Here is a 21808-nt window from a genome sequence, read left to right on the forward strand (position 1 = left end):
ATGTACACAGTTAATACATTTCAATTCAAATATTTCTGCACATCAATTACCAGAGCTAGGTACAGACTTATATATATTTTTTTTGTTTTGTTTGCAAATGTGGCAGGAACGGCATGTGCAATGAACAGTTGAACTCTGCTGCAACGGGAAGATGAATAAACAGAAGAAAGTTGTAGTAATGAACACAAAAATCTCTCTTTCAACTTTTCCAAAGAAAACCTCTGACACTTGTTCCCCTGTGTCACATAGAATATGATATCATCAAAAGTAGCATTTTTAAAGCTCAATGGTCCCTACTTTTCAACAGGTCAGATGTTGCGGGAGAATTTACACACACGCTATTAAGAAAAAGAAAGGGTCGCAAAATTACCGACCGCTACTCCATCGCTAATGAATTCCTGAGTCCCCGTCTGCAGGCACAGCGTGGTTATGAAGTACGCACTTTCACAATGGACATACCATCGGATGTGCACTGTGGAGGTGATGAAGGGTTGATGGGGGAAAGTGGTGTGTTCAAAGCTGCCGACATCTATCAGGCTGAGCTGTCTGGTAGCAGAGTAGCAGTATGGGATGTGACCACTGAGGGATCCAGAAGGGCAGAGAAGACCAAAAACAAACAAACAGACAAACAAACAAACAACAAAAACAGCAAAAACAACCCATCCCACAGTACTCAAGGAGTTTAAAGAGTTTTTTTTTAAGAATAGCCACTGGATAACTACAAATGAAACAGCCTACAAATACTCAAATTGTGAGCAATGTTGTTAAATACACGGCATGTAGGGCCCATTTCACACAATTCCCTTGAAAAACAGAAAACCTCCCAAAACCAACATCAAACCAACAGTTTCCATGAATTGACAATAAAACCTTGACAGACAGATCATTGGATTTCACAAAAGCTGAAGCAAGACAGTCAATATGTGGTGGCTTGCACAGACAAACAGAGCATGTCTTACAGCAATTTCATTATAAGAAAGTAGTATGCCAAGTTGATAAAATTTGAAGAAAAAAAAAGAAGAGAAGATAAACATGAACATCAAATCTGGAGCAGAAATTGGTTAGTACTACTAACAATGACAGGCATCTGACATCTCAATCAATTCTACAAACAGGACATTTTGCACATAGGCGCTCATTCCCTCTCTTTTGCTCTCACAAGAAGATATCATTCATACCTTACAAGTTACACTCTTGATAAGTACATTCGAAAAATGAATACACTAATGCAATATCACATGCTTGTTCGCAGACCCGGATACAGGTTTTCTCGATAATACCATTTCTCATTATAGTACAGATATGGTCAGTTACATTCAAACCACAAAAACTCCAAAATCTGATGAATGGCTGAATACAAGAAATTTGATATCTGTTTCATAAGAGAGAGCAATTAAGATATCTTAAATACATTGTACCTCCTGTCTTATGTCTAGGAATGTTTTGATATTGAAAATTTTTCTAATTTTACAAAGTACATAATTTTAGCAACTAAAATTGACCTTTTGTGTTCAGTTTCCTCAATCGCCTAAAAGCATGACTGCATCTAAATTTTGAGGCCTATCTTCTAAAAAAAATTATGTTCTTACAGTATTTTATTATCTTTCTGTTTCTGTGGAAGGTTTTTTTTTTTTTTGAGGATTCAGCTAAACACACTTTAATAACCAGTGGAAAGCACAAAAATCGACAGAATTGAAAAAAAAAAAAAACTAGAAATGTCGCTACGGCGACTGATGCCTCCGCCATAATGCATGATTCTCCCAATAGGTGTATAGTACAATGTCTTCACAATGTGTGATGACAGTTTCACACAACTGGCAAAATATCGAAATAACAGGTTTATCAGAAATATCTTGAATGTTCACTTTCCACGAACTGGGTTTGCTATAATTGTCTATTAAAGAGTGCAGGTACACATATTTGGGGAATTGAAAATTTTTACTGGACTTCTGACCGACCTTATTATAAGTTTATGCATTGAGTATAATTTTCAAGGTATGAAGAAAGAGTGTAATTACAGTACAAAATATATATATATTTTTTTCATTTAAACCTAACCTTTGAACCTTAACCTTTGACCTTTGACCTTCAGGCTGGAAATTTCCAAGAGAATCTCCATTAAGTAATACATGTACATATATTAAATTTTAAAACTAATAATGCAATCATTGCATATACTAGTATATGAGGGAAATAACATTTTGAGGAGTTGACCTTGACCTTTGACCCCCTGACTATTGACCCATGACCCCTAAATTCCCTAATCCCTGCCAGTCAGTACATGCATATGTACCAAGTTCCATGAAGATACATTGAACCATTTGTGAGAAAAGTGATATTGCAACATTTTCACCTAACCTTTGACCTTTTGACCTTTGACCTTATGACATGAAACTCTCTCTGGAGAATCTTTATGCAGTAGTACATGTCTACACTAAGTTTCAAGAAAATAACTGCGGACATTGCATAGATATGGGGGAAATAGCAACATTTTTAGCATTTGACCTTGACCTTTTGACCTTTGACCTCTTGTCAATGTCACTAAAATCTACTCAACTAATTGTCCCATCATACATCATCCTCGGACCAAGTTTGGTGAAAGTTGCTTCATCCAGTTTTGAGTTATCACGTAAACAGATAAATTTTAGGATTTGACCTTGATCTTTGACCTTTGACCTCTGTCCGATTTCACTGAAAAACTAATCAAGTAATTGTCTCATCATACATCATCCTCCAACAAAGTTTGGTGAAATTTGCTCCATACAGTCTTGAGTTATCGCGTAAACGGATAAATTTCATGATTTGACCTTGACCTTTGACCTTTGACCTTTAGCCAATTTCACCTAAAATCTAATCAAATCATTGCCCTATCATACTTCATACTTGGACCAAGTTTGGTAAAATTCCAGTAAATATTACTCAAGTTATCGCGTAAACGAAAGCGGACGGACGTACGTACGGACGTACGGACGGACGGACGGACAACCCGAAAACATAATGCCTCCGGCACCACTACGTGGCGGAGGCATAAAAAGCAGCAGCAGGAATCAATGTTCAGGCCTTTTGTGATGACAGGTAATAATGTGCATACTTTGGACAGCCAGGTCCCTTCCATTTCCTGGTCATGCAGAAAGTATGTTAATTAGCTCTTCTTAGCACGGGGAATCTCGTTATAACAAGGACCTATTGACAATTCCCTTGTTACATCAGGTTTCTCACTACATCAGAGTACAAATATATAGAGATATCAAGAGTTGGGTCCCACAAAATCACCTCATTATATGAGAGGCTTTTGTTATATATCTGACCTCTTTACATTGAGGTTCTATAGTACTTGTACATCAAAAGGGGTACTGACTCTTGATAATCTTAATAGTACACTGGAGATGTTAGGTATGTTATCAACTGCATTACTGGCATACATCGCACACTTGAGACAAACGAAAAAGGATACATTAAACTCTTGACAATGTCGAGACAAAAAGACGCTCACATGACAAAATCAATATAGCACATTTCATAATTTACAAGCTCTTTAGAGAGACCTTCATAATGCTCTTTAACACTACACCGAGTACAAACTTGGAATGCAAATGCACGCTCCTTCTTTCAGTATATGCTATGATCATATCAAAAAACGATGTGAGCACCATTATAAACCTTGAAAATTTTCAATGATTGTCAAAATCTTATTACCCACTGACTATTAGTTTTGCCTCCAATTCATTAAAGTTCATTGGACAAGTACTTACCAACACCATATAGCACACAAAAAACTCTCAAAAATTTACTGTGACAAGTTAAATTGCTGTAAAAAGTTCTACCTAGATATGACAAATAACCATGGAGAAAAGTTTAACATGATGAAAATATTTGACAGTCACAGACAAGAATGGAAAACGAATATGAAGACCTTTTATGGTTCATTGCTGTTAATAACCAATTTTCATCCAATAATGATCTTTCTTGCAAGGTGGTTGGTATGACAGTATAACACCTCTGAAATATACAATTACATCTTTAATATTTTCTTTTTAAATGTATTTTTGAGCGGCTTGATTTTATGTAACCTAAAAAAAGAGAAAGATATAAAAAAAGAAAAAAAGAAAAAAAGATATAATTTCCCGCGATATCTCCCCGATTTCCCCCGAGATATATGTGTCCACACCATGTTTCTAATTAACCTACTGTTTGCTGGAACTAGCTGTAGATGTACCGTATATCAAAACTATGGAATATCACAGTCTCAGAGGCAAAAAGACTGATCATCTGAAATTCAGTGAGTCAAAGCACTCACATTCTTTGTCTGGTCTCACTTAGTTTTCTACAGGCTCTCCTAATCGAAACACCTGTCATTTCTTAAATTTTGGAGGTTTTGCAATCAGCTGCATGAATATTTGCCTTGTGGGTAACACAACAATTTGTGGTGGTGGTAACTTGAGGCTGTTACCGGGCACATCCTTCAACGACAAGAAGAGGACACAGCTTTTTATGGATATAGCCATATTTTGAAAATTTGTTGACAAATCCTTGAGAGATGTAATGAGCAACTACATTCATACCCCTATTCCACAGAGATTTTCTCTCATCGGTCATTTATCCGAAGCAAAGTTTATCGCTTCCAGCAAACCACCAAAGTGTATCGGATCACAGTCCGATAAATCCCACTTGTGTTGGTCGACTATCAGGTCAGTGTCAGACATGTCAGGCGGTGATCCAATGAGGCAAGATCATCCGACGAAGATCACACATCTGACACTCACCTGATACTCGACCAACCAAGTCGGATTCATCAGATTGCAATCCGATACACTTCGGTGGGTGGCCGGAAGCAACAAACTTTGCTTCTGATGAGTGACCAATGAGAAAAATCTCTGTGGAATGGGGGTATTATGGAAGGGCAAAATGATGTCAAGTCATATTACGACCTCGTTTCCACCCCACTAATACTTGAATTAAAGGTGTTTCTAATAGTCGGAGCATTTCTGGATGCAGATGTAAGTCAGCATTTGACCCTCAGCGCACCAACTTATCACACAAGGGATTTATCAAATTGTCTCTTGCCGTAAATATGAGCTATATGTGCAATACCCAGAGACTCCAACTCTCCCGTTTTCGACGGGAGATCTCCCGCCGAAAACCCAATTTTGCAAAATCTCCCGTTCTCCCGTTTGAGATTTAATTTCTCCCGCCCTGGCTCTTTGTCTCCCGATGGAAAGGATTTCTTACATATTTCTATCGTATGTTGAAAAAAATAATCCTTAGATAGCACTAGAGAGCATCTAGAACCCTGGGAATTTCGTGCTTCGCACACATCAACTTTGAGTCTCCCGTTTGCTAGGGGTTTCAGGCGGGAGAATCTCCAGATCAGAAGGTACTTTGGGTTGGAGTCTCTGAATACCCCACATTGTTGGTAGGCTTGACTCTAGACATGGCCTGCTTGACAGGCCTAAAATTAAAATACACAAAGTCAGCAAAGAATTTGGTGATCAGTAGATTTCTGGTATTGATATATTAAAGCAGAAATAAAGAGTTGTACTGACGGAACATTCATCATTATCAACAAGGCACCAGCAAAGGATGCCATAGAGTACCACACAGACAAAACAGAGAATATCCTTGTCTTTTCTCTACATTAAAAGTGATTGTAGACACTTGGAATTTTGACAAAGGCAAATTTTTATGGACTGATAGTACAATGACTTGTGCCTTAAATCCCTCTGGAAAGAACAACAACAACAAGAAGAACAAAAAAGAGCAACCTCAACTTACAATCATGGCTACTTAAAGAGATGCAAAATTGGACATGGGCAGTTGTTGTTTGAGTCTAGCGATACAGGCAAGATACAGTATTCTGTAGTGTTTTCCACTGTCAAAGTCTTGAAAACCAATATTGCACCAAAGAAACAGTAATTATATTCCTGGCTTTCAAAACTGTACTATACTGTAGACCGACTGCTCTCACAACAATCAATGTGACTGCCCAGGTGAACTTCACGAGTACACCAGTTTGACATGACAATCGCGACATGATACCTTTCAACAACAACAACAAAAAACCGAGAGAAGGAAAAGAAGAGACAAAATAACACAAGAAAAATGTATACAAAAAGTTCAGTGATGGATTGGTCGATACAAAATAATCTTTTTCTTTTTTCTTGATGGTCTTGTCTTTCTCAGAAATGCCAGACAGCACATGCAACAATCTTTGTTAATATTTCTTGCACATGAGAGCTGTCCTCCACCCAAACTAAGTTTCCTCCACAGGGAGTGAGTGTAAAGGGTTAACATCACAGGTAGATAAGGCTTCGCTCAATTCCTCTATCCTGGTACCTCTCCCGCGATCACTGGTCTTCTTGGGAGATGGACAAACGATGGCTCCTCCACCAAAACTTGAACTGCATCATTTTACGAATTCGAAGCACATACAAAAGTATTCGCTTTTTTTTTTCCTGCAGACAGTATAGAGTGTTCTAAACAAAAGGCATTTCTCCATTCACCTTCCTCCCTCACCTTGAATCTTGGTGCAGACTCGAGAACATAACCCAATATATATTCACAGGGCTGCGAAAATTGAAGTTTGATGAACAGCCAACTGACATCTAAGACTCTTTATGAAAAAAAAAAAACCAAACAAACAAACTGCACGAAGACTTCAACTTTGCACAAATCTCTGTAATGAACCTTCTGTCAGGAAGTCTAGCTTCACATGGTCTGATCCAGTGCGTCTCCTTGCAAATTGCAAAATAGGATTTGTTGTCTGCGCTCATCCACAGTCTGCAATTCCATTTTGCATTCAAATATCAGCACACCCTTGGAGAAACTGATTTTTCCCCACGCTAGGTGCTGAAAGATATATATGAAGCTTCCGTGGGCACATAGGGTGTGGGAGGGGGCCGCCCTCAGCACTCCGTGCACTTTCCAATCTGAGACTTTCCGTGCAGAACCGAGCCGTTGCCCATTGCGTTTCCGTTTCGCGTGGAGGGTGAGCCCTGGGCCCCCGTGGTGGGCGGGGTCCCGCTGGCATTAGGCCCCATATTGGTGTATAAGTTCTCCTGGGGTTGCCTTTGCTCCAGGATGGACACCTTCTCCAGCTCCTTGGAGGAGAGACCCTCCTGGGCGTCGCCTGCCCTCAGCTGCTCGTTGAGATAGAAGGAGTATTGGGGGAAAGTGTCGAGGAGGAGACCCGTGTCGTCTAACACCATGAGGATCTCACCAAACGTTGGTCGCAGCTTCTCCTGGTACTGCCAGCATGCCATCATAATCTCATGTCTGGGAGGGTGAATGGAGGGGGAGGGCGAGTGGAGGGGGCGGGGAGCAGGAGAGGTTGATAAAAAGACACAAGAAAATAGTATAGCATAGCATCTTAGGGATGGCATTCACAAACGGATGAAAGGGACACTAGTGTCATGTTGTTTAAAATACTGTATAGAGTTTCCTGTCACAACATTCATTACATTCTTAACTCACCTTTGATACACCTGTAAAGCAAGTTCATGACATGAAATGTCAAAACATCTTTCTTTATGTTTAAATAAAAACAAGACTACTCATTTTCAAATACAATACTTCAAATCATATTTCAAGCTGGAAATGAGATAAGTCTCAGCCACATTAGGTTTTTTGTTTTTTGTTCTTTGCCTTAGCCTGACAGTTTCTGGTTGTATTTGTAGCACATAAGACAGGAAAAAAGTAATGACTTTGCATTGCTGCTATCAAGATTCTACATGATAAAACTTTGCAAATGACGAGTTTGTTACCATTGCCATCTAATAAAGCGAGTAGCATCAGTATCAATCTTACAAATCAGTGGCAATGTTTCTACAACGGATGCCAACGTCAAATCAGGGAGTGCTACTCACAATTTCTCTGGACAGTTCTCCGGTGGCCGTAAAACATTCCCGCCCTTGATGTACTCCCCTGCCTCTTCGTTGGACAGACCTTGGTACGGCAACTCGCCGAGTGTGGCCATCTCCCATAACAAGATTCCATAAGACCTGCCATGTGACAGATGTGAACGAAGCACTCTTTAAATCTTTTTGATACGAATACGTGTTGGGAAGGTCTTTCTTTCCTTATTGTCAACTCATGGGAATTCAAGATATGTAAATCACACAAATAACGAATACAAAGAGAGAAATGCCTTGTCACAATCAGCCAACTGTAATTGAGTCATTGTGACTATCCATAGGGTGGATACATGGCACATCTGGATTACAGTATCAATGAGTTAACACTTGTTCAAGTTTGACTGAATTCACAACTTCTAAGATAAGAAGAGTCTGTGAACGAAGGAATGCAACTTGGAACAAAGTGGTGTCTTTCAGGGCTAACAGGACTAATGCTCCATATGTCAATTAATACTAATTGTAAGTTTGCATTCAAAATTGGACTCTCCATTATATGTTCTTGCATTGGATATAAAAAAGGACAGGTTTACAAACTGTCATATTATGTAATTCTTTGTATGGTTCTTTGAAGATCTTCTGTTTCACTTTGGCAAGAACTTCTCAAATTCTTGAACCTTTGACAATACCTGTCTTGCATGACATTAATGCAGTGACAGCCTTGTCCTTATTTCTATTCAGTGATCGAATCTGGTTGCATCAGCATAAGATCTGAAAGCATTGTGTCTTTTTATCTGCTCAAGTCTACGAACTGTTTGCATTGAAATCTGCCTAATAAAATTATCATGTTCGTAAAAGAGAATCTTATGACATCACATCTTGACGTAACTCACCAAACATCGGAGCTCATCTGGAAGACACCATCTTTGACGGATTCTGGAGCCATCCAGCGAATTGGCAGCATGCCGCCCCTCTCCTTTCGGTAGTAGTCCGACTGGTAAATGTCTCGGGCAAGACCAAAGTCTGCGGACACAATAAAAAGTCAGACGGTATGATAGAAAACATGAAAAAATATACACTTGATAAACATTATACAGATATGTATGTAATTATGCACATACAATATACTTAATATTCAAATTAGTGATTCAGTTGTAATATAGCAATACTCGTTCTTACGTGTACGTATCAATGTCCATCTCAAACTTATAATTATTACCAATGTGTTCACGAAGCTCATACATTGGGAAAAGCTTTAGTCAGGCCCACATAAAACTGTGAAAACATATTTCTTGACACAACTTTATTTTTCTCTCTTTTCTCTCAACAGCATCATCCTTTCTTTTCTTGGTATAAAAAGATAAAGTCCACTTTACAATGGACAGCCTTATCAGTGACAGCACTGCTTTTCCTTATAGTCATATCATCTATAGTACACCATCATTTTCTCCGTCACAAAATATCAACATGTCCAGGAATTGACCTATTGCTTTGTGATCTATATCCATTTCAATGAAGAATTACTTGCTCACTATCAAATTGTGAATAATTAAAGGAAGAATCTGTACAGCAGAAGGTCAAAAAGTGTAGTGTATGTTCCTCTAACATACAAAGCGATACACAAAGAACAGAGAAATAGATAGATACATAGACAGGCATCTAGGTACATGTAGCTAGAAACACATAAACCGTAGGTAGATAGACTGAGACAGAGATATGAGGAAGAGTGATAAACATAGAAAATATGTGCACAGTAAATATATTCCACGTACATAGCAGTGAACCAGGGATGCCAGTGGCAAATTGCTCTTGGGCCGGAAATTTTTTTGTGAACGAAACTGATGTGCGCGAAGCGCACATCACGGGCGCGAAGCGCGAAGTCCCTTCGGCTGGGGTCCAGGGCCCGCTCAAGGGCCCTGGAAGCTCTGGGGTTCTTAGATGCTCTCTGGTGCAATCTGAGCATTTCTGAGGGCTCTTCTTCCCTCAAATCTAATCCAGAGAAATGAATTTGTAGCAAAAATAAAGAAGTCCTAGTGCCGTAAACTCCGTAGTTTTGCTTCGTTCAGCTGACTCGATCGACTCACTACACTCTCTCAGCGCTGTAGCTATAGCGAGAGCGCAGCATGATCCATGCACCGCACGATTATACATCGCCTAGAAATACCACACGTTGTTCGATCGCGATCGCACGTGCTGGTATAACGCTTTCCAGACAATAATGTGGTCATATTCTAGAAAAAAAAAGGAATTTGTAGCAAAAATAAAGAAGTCCTAGTGCCGTAAAATCCGTAGTTTTGCTTCGTTCAGCTGACTCAATCGACTCACCACACTGTCTCAGCACTGTACAGATGTAGCTAGCGAGAGCGCAGTATGATTCATGCACCGCGACCGCACATAGTACATCGCACAGAAACACCACACACTGTTCGATCGCTATCATCGCACGTGTTGCATGTCCCAGCAAGCAGCAGCAACATCGCGCTAGTTTTGCATGACAGTTGTTTTGTGATATTCTCATGCCCAAGTATATGCGAAACATACTACGGAAATCGTGAAAGTGAATGTCCCGTAAGTTTAGATGATCATATTTTTTCGTTTTTCTTTCTTTCTTTCTTTCTCGTGTTTTCCGGCTTTCCCACACAGACGGAAATAATATCACGAAGCCGGAAATTGGACACCAAAATATGAAAAAGCCGGAATTCCGGCTATTGCCGGAAAACTGGCATCCCTGAGTGAACTCATTATCACCAAAGTTGAAAACAATAAGCAACATAATTGTCAACTGGTAAGGCGCTAACGAGGATATCGAAGATGAAAATACAGAAGTATGCATGAGACAAATATACAGAAAAAAAAATACACAGAAAACAGACAATCTAGGGCAGGGAGAGTATAGTGTGACAGTACGGTGCTAAGACACTTGCCTGCAACTTTACAGGTTCCGACCTCAGACACAAGGCAATTTCTGGCGGACAGATCTCTGTGGACGTACTTCCTTGCTGACAGGTAGGCCATTCCGTCGGCAATCTCGGCTGCCATGTTGACCAGCTCCTTCAGGGTAGGCACACTCTTCCTGTCAATCAGCTGTGAGTGGGGTTTGGATGGGCGTGGTTTGGATAGGCGTGGTTTGGATGGGTGGGGTTTGGATGGGTGGGGTTTGGATGGATGGGTGGGGTTTGGATGGATGGGTGGGGTTTGGATGGATGGGTGGGGTTTGGATGGGTGGGGTTTGGATGGGTGGGGTTTAAATGGTAGGGTTTGTATGGGTGTGGTTTGTATGGGTGTGGTTTGGATGGGCGGGGTTTGGATGGGTGTGGTTTGTATGGGTGTGGTTTGGATGGGGCAGGGTTTGGATGGGTGGGGTTTGGATGGATGGGGTTTGGAGGGGGGATTGGATGGGCATGGTAGGCAAGTAAGTATGGGAGTAAGAGGAAGATGAGAGAGAGAGAGAGACACTAGTTATGTTTACACGAAGGCTAATTATCAATGATAAGACAGGGCTCGATATCAGCGGTTGCCCAGGGCTGATGTCAGGCCTCCAAATTTCAATAATAGTTATCTTTTGGTAGACTGATGTGGAAACTAAGATTCAAAATGGATTGTACTGTTTGCTCTTATTTCGGGCCACCACATTTCTTTTTCAGGCAACATAAGTTTCAGATTAAGAGATTTTAGTGACCCGAACCGGCCACCAAAGATTAATGTTAAAGGGATAATACAGTTTCGGTGGAGATGAGAATTGGGTTTTTAACTTTTTGCGAGATACCAAGAAAACACTTATGATATAGTACAGAACATACCATTTTAAGAGGAATTAAAAGTTTATTTGACGAAGATCGGGTTTGGAATGACTGAAACATAAAAAAACAAAGTAAAACAAAGCGATCGTAATAAAGTGTGGGTCCCACACTTTATTAGAATCGCTCTTTTTTTATATCTCAGCCATTTCAAAACCAATTTTCATCAAATAAACGTTGAATTCCTCATAGAATTACATGCTCTTTCACATTTTATAAGAGGTTTCTCATTATCTCACCAAAAAATGTTAGAAACCTGAAATTAGGTCTCAACCATAACTGTAAAATCCCTTTAATTTTGAACCCTGGATAAAAGGTTCCCTCTTACAGTACCACGATCTTCCACACATCTTCTAGATTTAACTTTTGAATGAGAGTCCCACTCGACGATTAAACCATAGGACCACAAGAAATACATTATGCACATGACTTACAATAAACCAAATAATATGTGACGATAAGGAAGTGCAATCCACGTACTGGAGGATGACCAAGAAGAGACAGGGGAATAAGGTTCACTGACAGGTCACGCTAACATTTGAGTTCAGAGTTCATTCTTTATTGTGTCTACATGAGTGGAGACTTCAAATGGGACCCCCCATGGCTTATGGATAGACCATAAACCCATGAAACCTTGTAGTTCTGATCATCAACAAATCTGAAAGATTGCTAATCATTGACTTTTTCTGCATGGGGCTTAACTACAAGCTAATTATCAAACTGTAATATTCAAGACTTTGAATGTCATGTTAACCTGACTAGAAATGAGGAGATGGTTTAGATATCAACTCATTACTACCGTAGTGAGGGACATCTTTACAATTTCAAATACAGACACGGAGACGCGTTCATCTAGAGACTGCAGAGACTTGTTTCCCTCTGAATTACTGATGGATGGATGTAAACAGGGCAGGTTGCTACTCATTCAGAGCATGACACTCAGTTTCCCCTCTTTCCCTATCTGCCCCCCTGGCATGCTGACCCTAAAGTCCCGGTCCCTGGTTCAAAGTGCCCCAGACTCACCGGCAAGTCCTGCTGGTTCTCCGGTCTGCGCGCCCTCAGCCAGTTCTTGAGGTCGCCCTGGGCCATGAACTCCATGATGACATAGGTGGGCTGACCCTTAGACACCACTCCCAGCAACCTCACCACATGATGTGTGTCAATGAGTCTGGTAGAAGGGGGAGAACACACTTCAGTATTTGTTTCCACAGCAACAATACCTAAGTTACAGCAACTTCTTTCTGTGTGTTCATTTTTTTTTTCCTGGGGGGGGGGGGGGGTCTTTTCATTGTCAAAAAATGACTTTATGTCCCATAATAGTACCCCATTATAGGATAAAGAAAATGTGCCTTGGAAAAATCTTATGTGTCTACACTGATTTTTAAAGAATATCCTTTTTGGATTATGTGGATGTAGTACCTTTTGTAACAAATATTTTAGTAAGGTGATGTACACCAGGTAAATATTGTTTTAGTGACTAGTTTATGTGACTCTGTGTATTTTTCTGGGATGATTTATTATCTACCTGTATGGGACTGTACAGATGAATACATTTCTGTCCAAAAGTCCAGTTTGATAAAAATGGATTTAGCACCTTTTCGAAAAGGAACTCTTTGTATACTGTAAAACCAGAAATATTCCTGGCATGAAAATTTCATGAATTGGAGCCAATGGCCTTTTCGTGACATGAAACTCGCAAATTGCCACTGGCGTTCAATGCATTGTGTAGACAAAACCTTTTGCGAGCATTTTACTCTCGCAGATCCTGGCTCCTTACGAAATTTGTCAAAGTTTCATGCACGTGAGAATTTCTGGTTTTTAGGGGCACACACTCACTTCATGACTGATGCTTCGTTAAGGAACTCAATGCGGTCCCTCATGGAGGCGTTGGCTTGCACTGACTTGATGGCTACACGGGAGATATCCTCCTCTGGGAGGATACCCTTAGCCAAGCCCTCGTACACCATGCCGAAGCTTCCCTTGCCCAGCTCTCGGATCACCTCCAGTTTGTCGCGGGGGAATTCCCACTCGTCGGCAACATACACTGGAAAAAGGTTTGGAGCCAAAGGTAGAGGGGATTGTGTCAGTCACGGCTTATTGGTACAGTACTGATTGGGGTGAGGATTCAGCTTGTAATGTTTTGCAAGATATTTACAAGCCACTCTATGAAATGTTAAAGAGCATACAATTCTAAGGGTGGGATTTCACGGAGCACGCGAACGATTTGCGAATGACGCGAATGGCAAAATCCAGCATTCGCATTTTAGTCTGCAAAAGATCGCCAAACAAACGTGAGGGTTCGGAAGCGTCGTCAATTGTTCGCGAATGTCGTTTTTACTTCGGCGAGAATTTCAAAAAAGTTTGAAATTTCTTGCGAACCTTTTCCGCACACTTAGTCGGGATTTGCTCGTGAATTGTTCTCGAAAGTGTCTTTAAAGCTTCGTCATATGCGCAAGACCTTCGCAAGACACGCGTGATGTTCGCAAAATGTTCGTGAAACCCCAAACAGACTCCGAAACTTCGGAGAATGTCTCGCGTATGTTACGCGAAATCTGCAAAGTTTTTCCGATCATTTTACGACGTAATCACAAACTGTTCGCGTACCTTTTGATACATTCTCGCGAACGTTTACCGCACGTTTGGGGGATGTATGACCTATACGTTTTCTACTTATAAAAGTCTTACCATACATCTAAACATCAAACAATTATTAACAACTATAGTAACAAAAGAAATTAAAAACTAGCAAACAGAAAGAAATGTTTGATATGATATACAAAAAAAAATCGCAGAATACACCTAAAATTATTCTCAAGTAGGTAAAATTTCGTTTGAACTATAGAGATTATGTGTTGGAGGAACTGCAAAAAAAAAATCAAATGCTTTACTAGCGGAGATAGGTCCTAGGGAAAAAAATATATGTAGGCACACCATAGACAAATGAGAGGAAAAGAAAGGAGAAATAGAGTAAAGAAAAAAATTCAACTCAAGACAGCTTCCACCTCTCCTTGGGTACATTTTCTCCCATGATTAATGAACATTTTTCGTTGTTCGCATTTCCGTCGCGTGTTCTTCGTGTACGTAACATGCTGTACTTTAGCAATGATGCACACGACATTCGCACATACGTCGTGGAAACTTCGCACAAATTTCGCAAGAATAGTTTTCGGCTTCATTGTCGGAAAACATTCGGAGAAAAACTTTTCCGAATGTTGGATTTTGTCATTCGCGTCCTTCGCAAATCGTTCGCGTGCTCCGTGAAATCCCACCCTAAGGGGAATCAAAAGTTCATTTGATGGAAATCGGTCTTGAAATGACTGAGATATCTTAAAAACAAGGTAAAACAAAGAGATCCCAATAAAAGTCGTGGCCTGTCAATTTTATTAGGATCGCTTTTTGGATATCTCAGCCATTTCAAGGCCAATTTTCATCAAATAAATGTTGAATCCTTCTTGAAATTACATGCTCTTACATATTTCATATGAGGTTTCTGATTATCTCACCCAAAAATGTTATTAACCTGAGTCCTCAACTGAACCAGTATTGTACAATCCCTAAAGACTGCTGTATACCTGGAACTTTCTGTATTTTACTGCAATATTGAATTGGAAGTCTGATATAACAAAATCATTCCCTTTGCCTTTTTTTTTTTACAACCCCTGCATTTTAGTGTGGAATACACACACACACACACACACACACACACACACACACACGCACACACAAACACACACACATACAGACAGACAGACAAAGAAAACTTTTTAAAAAAGTATTACAGTGGGTACAATGGTGGCCTATTCAAATCAATGCCACAATTTTCAAACACCAAACACACTACTGAAACTGAAAATATGGAGAAGTAAAGTTTTAGATTTCATCTGTGCAATATTGTAGTGTGCAAAGCTAGAATGATGTTATGCAAAGTAAGTGGGGATTAGTTTTAATACTGAATGTCTGTTTGCTTCACTTATAGACTCAGCAGCAATATTTGTAAAACTTATCATAACAAGATCACAACACACTAAAACAATTACCATCACTGTTTAATGGAGTACCTTCAAGATGTGACAACTATGCTGGAAGTAGATGTAGAGGGAAGGAAAAACAACACAAATAATATGATGGTTGAGAGACTTACTGTCACTTGTGCTCATATACTCTGGGTTGACTGAGGCATACAATACACCATCCGGCATTTGATCTTTGCGGTACCTGTGATGGAAGCAATTATATAGGAACAACAAAAATTAATCATTCACCAATATATAGATGAATCTCAACTTTACATATTAAGGGTGATAAGCATCAACGACTAGTGTTGTAAATATTGCGGCCTTGCAGAACAAAAAAATTAAAATAGATAAATAAATAAACAGAGGTGCTGCACATTTTGAACAAATGGAATATCTGTTCAACAAAATTATAGTTATCTACTTTGGATTTTTTGAAAAATTAAAGGAAGGATCATGTGCTTTAATATGTCAATGAAATATATATAAAGTGGGTGTTATGACAGGAAAACTATTTACTTTCCATATCTATGTTGATATTTGCCCCAAAGACAAGCATTAATTAACATAAAGCATTCAGCACTGACATATTAAATGTGACTTTCTCATACTGTCAATACTTTATATTTGAAGTGCATCAGTCATCATGTAATAGCAGTAATGGCACTGGAAATCTTAAACGCTTAAAAAAAAATTAAGATGATAACATTACACTCATGGTTATTACGTATGGAGTTACCCATGCATTTCTACACAATGTAACTAGGTTTTCCTTACAATTGGTAATGTATATATACCATACAGATATGTTTTCTTTTTTTAAACTCCTTGTCATACCTATCTTTTTTCTTTTTTTTTTAACCAATCAGCAAAGTCACCCTCAAAAGAACTGTCACTAAAAAGGCTACATCCACCTTCTCACACCTTCATATTAAAATAACTCTTGTGCAGAAATATTGCATATTACGGTTTACAAATTTGAACAAGTTTATAGGGCAAGAAACCAAATGCTGATGGATGAGCTTCACATACAGGTCATACCTTTGTGCATGAACACATAGAGAGCTTTTGTATTAGAATCAAGGTGCGGAAGACTTACTGCCATCTGATGAAGATGATGATGAAGACAAAGATGATGATCACTGCGGCGATGCTGACAGCGATAGTCACACCCATCATGGGCGATAAGACAGATGTAGGCGGCGACGTAGGCCCAACTGTCGGGTGCAAATGCAGAACAGAACTTTGAGTATTTACAGCTACGAGAACACTCAGTCATTACAGCTGAAAACTGATAAATTGTGTCTTTTTGAGCTTGGGGAAGGTGATGTGACATTTTTGACATGAAATGAGTGAGGGGAGAAGATCGAAAAACAAATTGGAAGGGAAATTACAGTAAGTTCTTGAGCATTACATTAATCAAGAACAGAATGGAAATTCCAGTGTTAACAACAATACTTCACGACAGAATATGATTCCCTGCATTCCTATTGGTGACTACTTGTCAAGGAACTCAAATGAAGCTTTGCAAAAAAACAACATTTATCAATTTCTCAATTCTGACTCTGCAGGCAGTGCATCGGCAAGAGTAAAGCATTTTAATGAAGTACAACCCAAGCAAATATTGTGAGAGAAATTAGACACATAGTTATTTATAAATTGAGGCCCGTGTTTCCAAAATATTTGATGGTAGGACTGTTGACATATTATGCAAGGATGATAACCTTGTGAACAGCACCGCACTATTCTGAGGGCTGAAAAGGCATATTTGTACAATGTATGTGTGTGTGTGTGCGTGTGTGTGTCAGTGTGTAAAAACATTGCTATATTTCCTTCATTCAACATTTGTATTAGCACAATTTTGGAAAAACATGTGTTTTCCACAAAACCTGTAGTATTTTTGGGAAAAAAAAGCCCATCAAAATAACACAAATTATTACCTTTACGAGGTAGTTTTGCGAGGCAATTGCAGTTGTTATTTTGCAGGGTTAAAGGTCAGCAGTTGTTATTTTGCAGGGTCAAAGGTCAGCAGTCAACATTCGTTTCGCCACGTCGCTGGGTGTCGGTTACACACACCGTACCGTACACAAAACAATCTTGTGTGCAAACAGTGCAATCTTCCGGTTTTCGCCATTCACTTTACACAGGGAGGTGGGAAGAGAAAGAGTGGAATCTCTCTCCCCACCTCCCTGCTTTAAATATAAACATTCCGATCAACCACGAAAAGAAAACATTCCAGGACGTCGCTGGGTGTCGGTTACACGCACCCCAGAAGAACGCTGATAACAATCAACTCATACAAGGTCGATCACTTATAGCAGCACTACGCGTCAAACAATGACTAGTCCATTTGTGCTCAATAATTGCAAACCATCAGTTTTACAACTCTCCAAATTTATACAGAAGTAAAAATAAAGCGTAAAAGCGTTCAGATGTTTGAAGTTCGCCTGTTACAACTACATATATATGTATCTTTGAAGTTGGAGTTGAATGATACAAATTGATGATTTCATGTATTCACATATTTTCTTAATTTACCTAGGGGATAGGTAATAATTATGATATTGACTGGCCTTGAGGGAGATACCAGATAAATATTGCCCGCACTGAAAGAATATTGCCCTTGTCTTTGACTCGGGCAATATTCTTTCAGTTTGGGCAATATTTTCTGGTATCTCCCTCGAGGCCAGTCAATATCATATAAATATATGAAAACAGTTTGCATTTCTGATAATGAAATTGAGACTTACTCTTTTCGATTTCTGCAACTTGGAAGACCACAGGCCTGGTCCAAGGACCAAACCCAGCTAGAGAGACGGCCCGAACCCTAGCTGTGTAGTTACCCACTGCCAGCCCCGAAACCTCCGCTCCAAGATCTCGCCGGTAGACCTCTGCAGACACGCACTCTATGTTCTCCTGGGCCTGAGTCTAGAGGACACGGGCATGGTGCGATAAAGGCATAACATCTTCCTATTATATATAGTCACAAAGAATACTCACATATGGCTGCTCACATATCTTTATTATGCACTGTCTTTATAACAACATGAATGGTGCTCACAAAAAGCCCATTTGGACTCATTCTGGAAGCATCTTTACGTGAAGAGTGAGTTTCTATCCTGATGACACGCTTGCTGAGCAATGCATTTTGTTTAAAAAAAAGTGGTATACGTCTATGTATTCCATGACGAAACTGCTTTAATGTTGTTGGCTTTCATTGAAAAAAAAGTTTTCTCTCTTAGTTGGCTGTGTGACAATAAAAGATGGAAGCCATGACATCATGTACATACATTTATTCCTTTTAAAAAAAAAATTCTCAAAAGATACAACTGGGGCTGTTGTGCAGAATACTTGAATGTTTCAGTGGAAATGAAATCTTAACATAATTCCATTAGATTAAGATTCTGCCTCCACAACTCTTCTACACACATGGAATGTAAAAAAAAACAAGAGACCCGCGGGTCTAGCGCTCACCTGAGTATCGCAAGTTCACCTTTCACGCAGTCACTAATCTAAATCATTCACAGCTCTACCAAAATTTGACCAGGCATTCTCAGGAAGAAGATGAAAATGTACAATATCAAGGGCCCATTTTTTAAAGATTCCTTAATTTGGGGGGATTGGGGCCCCCTGGGGCCCTCTGGGTGGGGCATGGTGCCCATTTTGATAAATTGAGATATTGACCCCTAGGGATGCTACCTGCCAAGTTTGACAAAAATCCATCATGAGGTTTTCAGGAAGAAGATGAAAATGTACAATTCAGGCCCCCATTTGGACCCTTCCAACCACCCCCCCCCCCCCCCTCCCCCCCCCCCCCCTACCCAAGAGGGGCACCCCTGGATCTCCTATGAACAAACTTGTAGTGTTATCTCAGCTCTATAACTTTTGATTCTAGAGAAGATTTATAAAGATTCCCTCATTTGGGGGGTTTGGGACCCCTGGGGGCCCCCTGGGTGTGGCATGGTGCCCATTTTAACAAATTGAGATCCTAACCCCCTAGGGATGCTACCTGCCAAGTTTGGTGAAAATGGGTCATGGGGTTCTCAAGAAGAAGATAAAAATGTACAATTTAGGCCCCATTAGGACCCCTCCTCACCCCCTCCCCTGGGTCCCAAGCGGGCACCCCTGATTCTGCCATGAACAAACTTGAAACTACAGTCATCAATGTACTAACTCATAGTATTAACTTAGCTCTATCACTTCTGGTTCTAGAGAAGAAGATTTTTGCGGATTCCTTCATTTTGGGGGGTTTGGGCCCCCCTGGGGCCCCCTGGGTGGGGCATGGTGCCCATTTTAACAAATTGAGTTCTTAACCCCCTAGGGATGCTACCTGCCAAGTTTGGTGAAAATGGGTCATGGGGTTCTCAAGAAGAAGATGAAAATGTACAATTTAGGCCCCATTAGAACTCTTCCCCACCCCCCTCCCCTGGGTCCCAAAGGGGGGGGGGGGGGCACCCCTGATTCTGCCATGAACAAACTTGAAACTACAGTCATCAATGTACTAACTCATAGTATTAACTTAGCTCTATCACTTCTGGTTCTAGAGAAGAAGATTTTTACAGATTCCTTAATTTTGGGGGGTTTGGGCCCCCCTGGGGGCCCCCTGGGTGGGGCATGGTGCCCATTTTAACAAATTGAGTTCCTAACCCCCTAGGGATGCTACCTGCCAAGTTTGATGAAAATCGGTCCTGGGGTTTTCAAGAAGAAGATGAAAATGTAAAAAGTTTACGCACGACGCACGACGGACGACGGACGACGCACGACGGACGCCGGACGAAGGGCGATCGCAATAGCTCACTTGAGCCTTTGGCTCAGGTGAGCTAAAAATGCTGTCACTTTCAGTTTTGTTCTCCTTCACTAGTTAGCATACTGTACATTCAAACATTCAGCCTTCTCTTAAGAATTTCCCTATGACATTTGCAGCATTCAAAAGAGAAAATTTCCAAGAGGCTTACTGTTGTCTCAGCGGTTGTGCCCCCGTCGATGGTGTACACGTTGCGCTCATCCTGGCCCACCACGCCTCCGCCACGCCTCTCGATCATGACTTCGTGGATGACGATGATGCCATTGGGGTTATGGGGGGCCGACCAGGTGAGGCGCACCCTGTTATCCGCCGTGTGATTGACAGTGACTGTGGAGCTGATCTCATCCGCTGAGTCTGGAGAGGAGAGAGGTTGACCACCACTAGTGTCATTCACTCAGACTCAACTGCTCTTCAACAGAGACAACACCATAAACTTCAGCTATATTAGTAACTCACAGATCATGCAAATTGTTGTAAAGATCAGTTGAGTTTGGACAGTTATGATTTTTTGCCTGTATTTTTGTTTTCTTTCAAACATTTGATTCAATTTCCTATCAATTTAAGCCAGAGCAGGTTTATGGTTAGCTTTGTCCGTACTAAGGCAGACCATCTAATAGTGCATCTGAGCTTGAGAATATGTGCATTATACACTGCACAATACCTACACACCATACAAGAAGCAATGTTTCTTTCATTTGTTTTCTTGGACCTATACAAATGAAATAATTATATTAACAATAATGATGACGGTGGTGGTGATGATGATGATGATGATAACAACAACAACAAAATCACCCACATAAATGATGACAACAACAGCATATAATTCTAAAAGAGATACAGGCAAAGTTGATTCCGACAAAAGGAGTGGTCACTATTACCATTAAGGTAGTAACTCACCCTTTGGCATGGTGCGGCCATACTTGGCCGCTGCTTGGCTGCAGCCTTCAAGGTTGCATGCCTCGACCTCAATGAGGTACTCTGTGAAGTGTTCCAGCCCCTCCAGGTGGAAGGATTCCACCACGCTCAGGTTGCGCTGCTTCACCAAGGGGGCCGACGTGGTGGTGGTGGCATTGGCCTGAGGAGGCGGCCTGCTCGGGGTGAACTGCCCAGACGGGGAGGAGGAATCATTGCCAGACGGCGCCCCTGGGGGGCGTGTCGGGGAGACAAGGGGCAGCAAGGGAGGGGAGAGGGTGGATTCCGGAGTGAGGTCCTGCTCACTGGGCACATCCCTCCTCCTACGACGCTTTGAGTCGGGCCTAAAACAGGAAGAAATTTGAGGTTAAACTCTACCACCAGCATAGGAACAATATGATGATGAAATACCTGTGTAAGGGTGTGGTCTGG

The 21808-nt window shown here is 40.6% G+C and overlaps 1 protein-coding gene across 1 annotated transcript in view; it reads right to left on the bottom strand.

The window, feature by feature from the left end:
• Positions 1 to 6878: 6878 nt before the first annotated feature.
• LOC139742716 (insulin receptor-like) overlaps positions 6879 to 21808 on the bottom strand; it is a 39111-nt gene continuing 24181 nt past the window's right edge. Inside the window, exons 8-18 of the mRNA XM_071653242.1 lie at positions 21362 to 21720; positions 20613 to 20815; positions 18408 to 18585; positions 16757 to 16874; positions 15786 to 15859; positions 13481 to 13688; positions 12668 to 12812; positions 10772 to 10931; positions 8741 to 8870; positions 7863 to 7997; positions 6879 to 7272 (exon numbers count right to left, since the gene is read on the bottom strand). Coding sequence (XP_071509343.1) covers positions 6903 to 7272; positions 7863 to 7997; positions 8741 to 8870; positions 10772 to 10931; positions 12668 to 12812; positions 13481 to 13688; positions 15786 to 15859; positions 16757 to 16874; positions 18408 to 18585; positions 20613 to 20815; positions 21362 to 21720 — 2080 coding nt within the window. The 3' untranslated portion in view covers positions 6879 to 6902. The remainder of the gene's footprint in view (positions 7273 to 7862; positions 7998 to 8740; positions 8871 to 10771; positions 10932 to 12667; positions 12813 to 13480; positions 13689 to 15785; positions 15860 to 16756; positions 16875 to 18407; positions 18586 to 20612; positions 20816 to 21361; positions 21721 to 21808) is intronic.

This window comes from Diadema antillarum, unplaced genomic scaffold (assembly GCF_040938485.1).
Source record: "Diadema antillarum isolate AM-2024a unplaced genomic scaffold, OU_Dant_1.0 seq00001016_RagTag, whole genome shotgun sequence".
NCBI lineage: Eukaryota > Metazoa > Echinodermata > Echinoidea > Diadematoida > Diadematidae > Diadema > Diadema antillarum.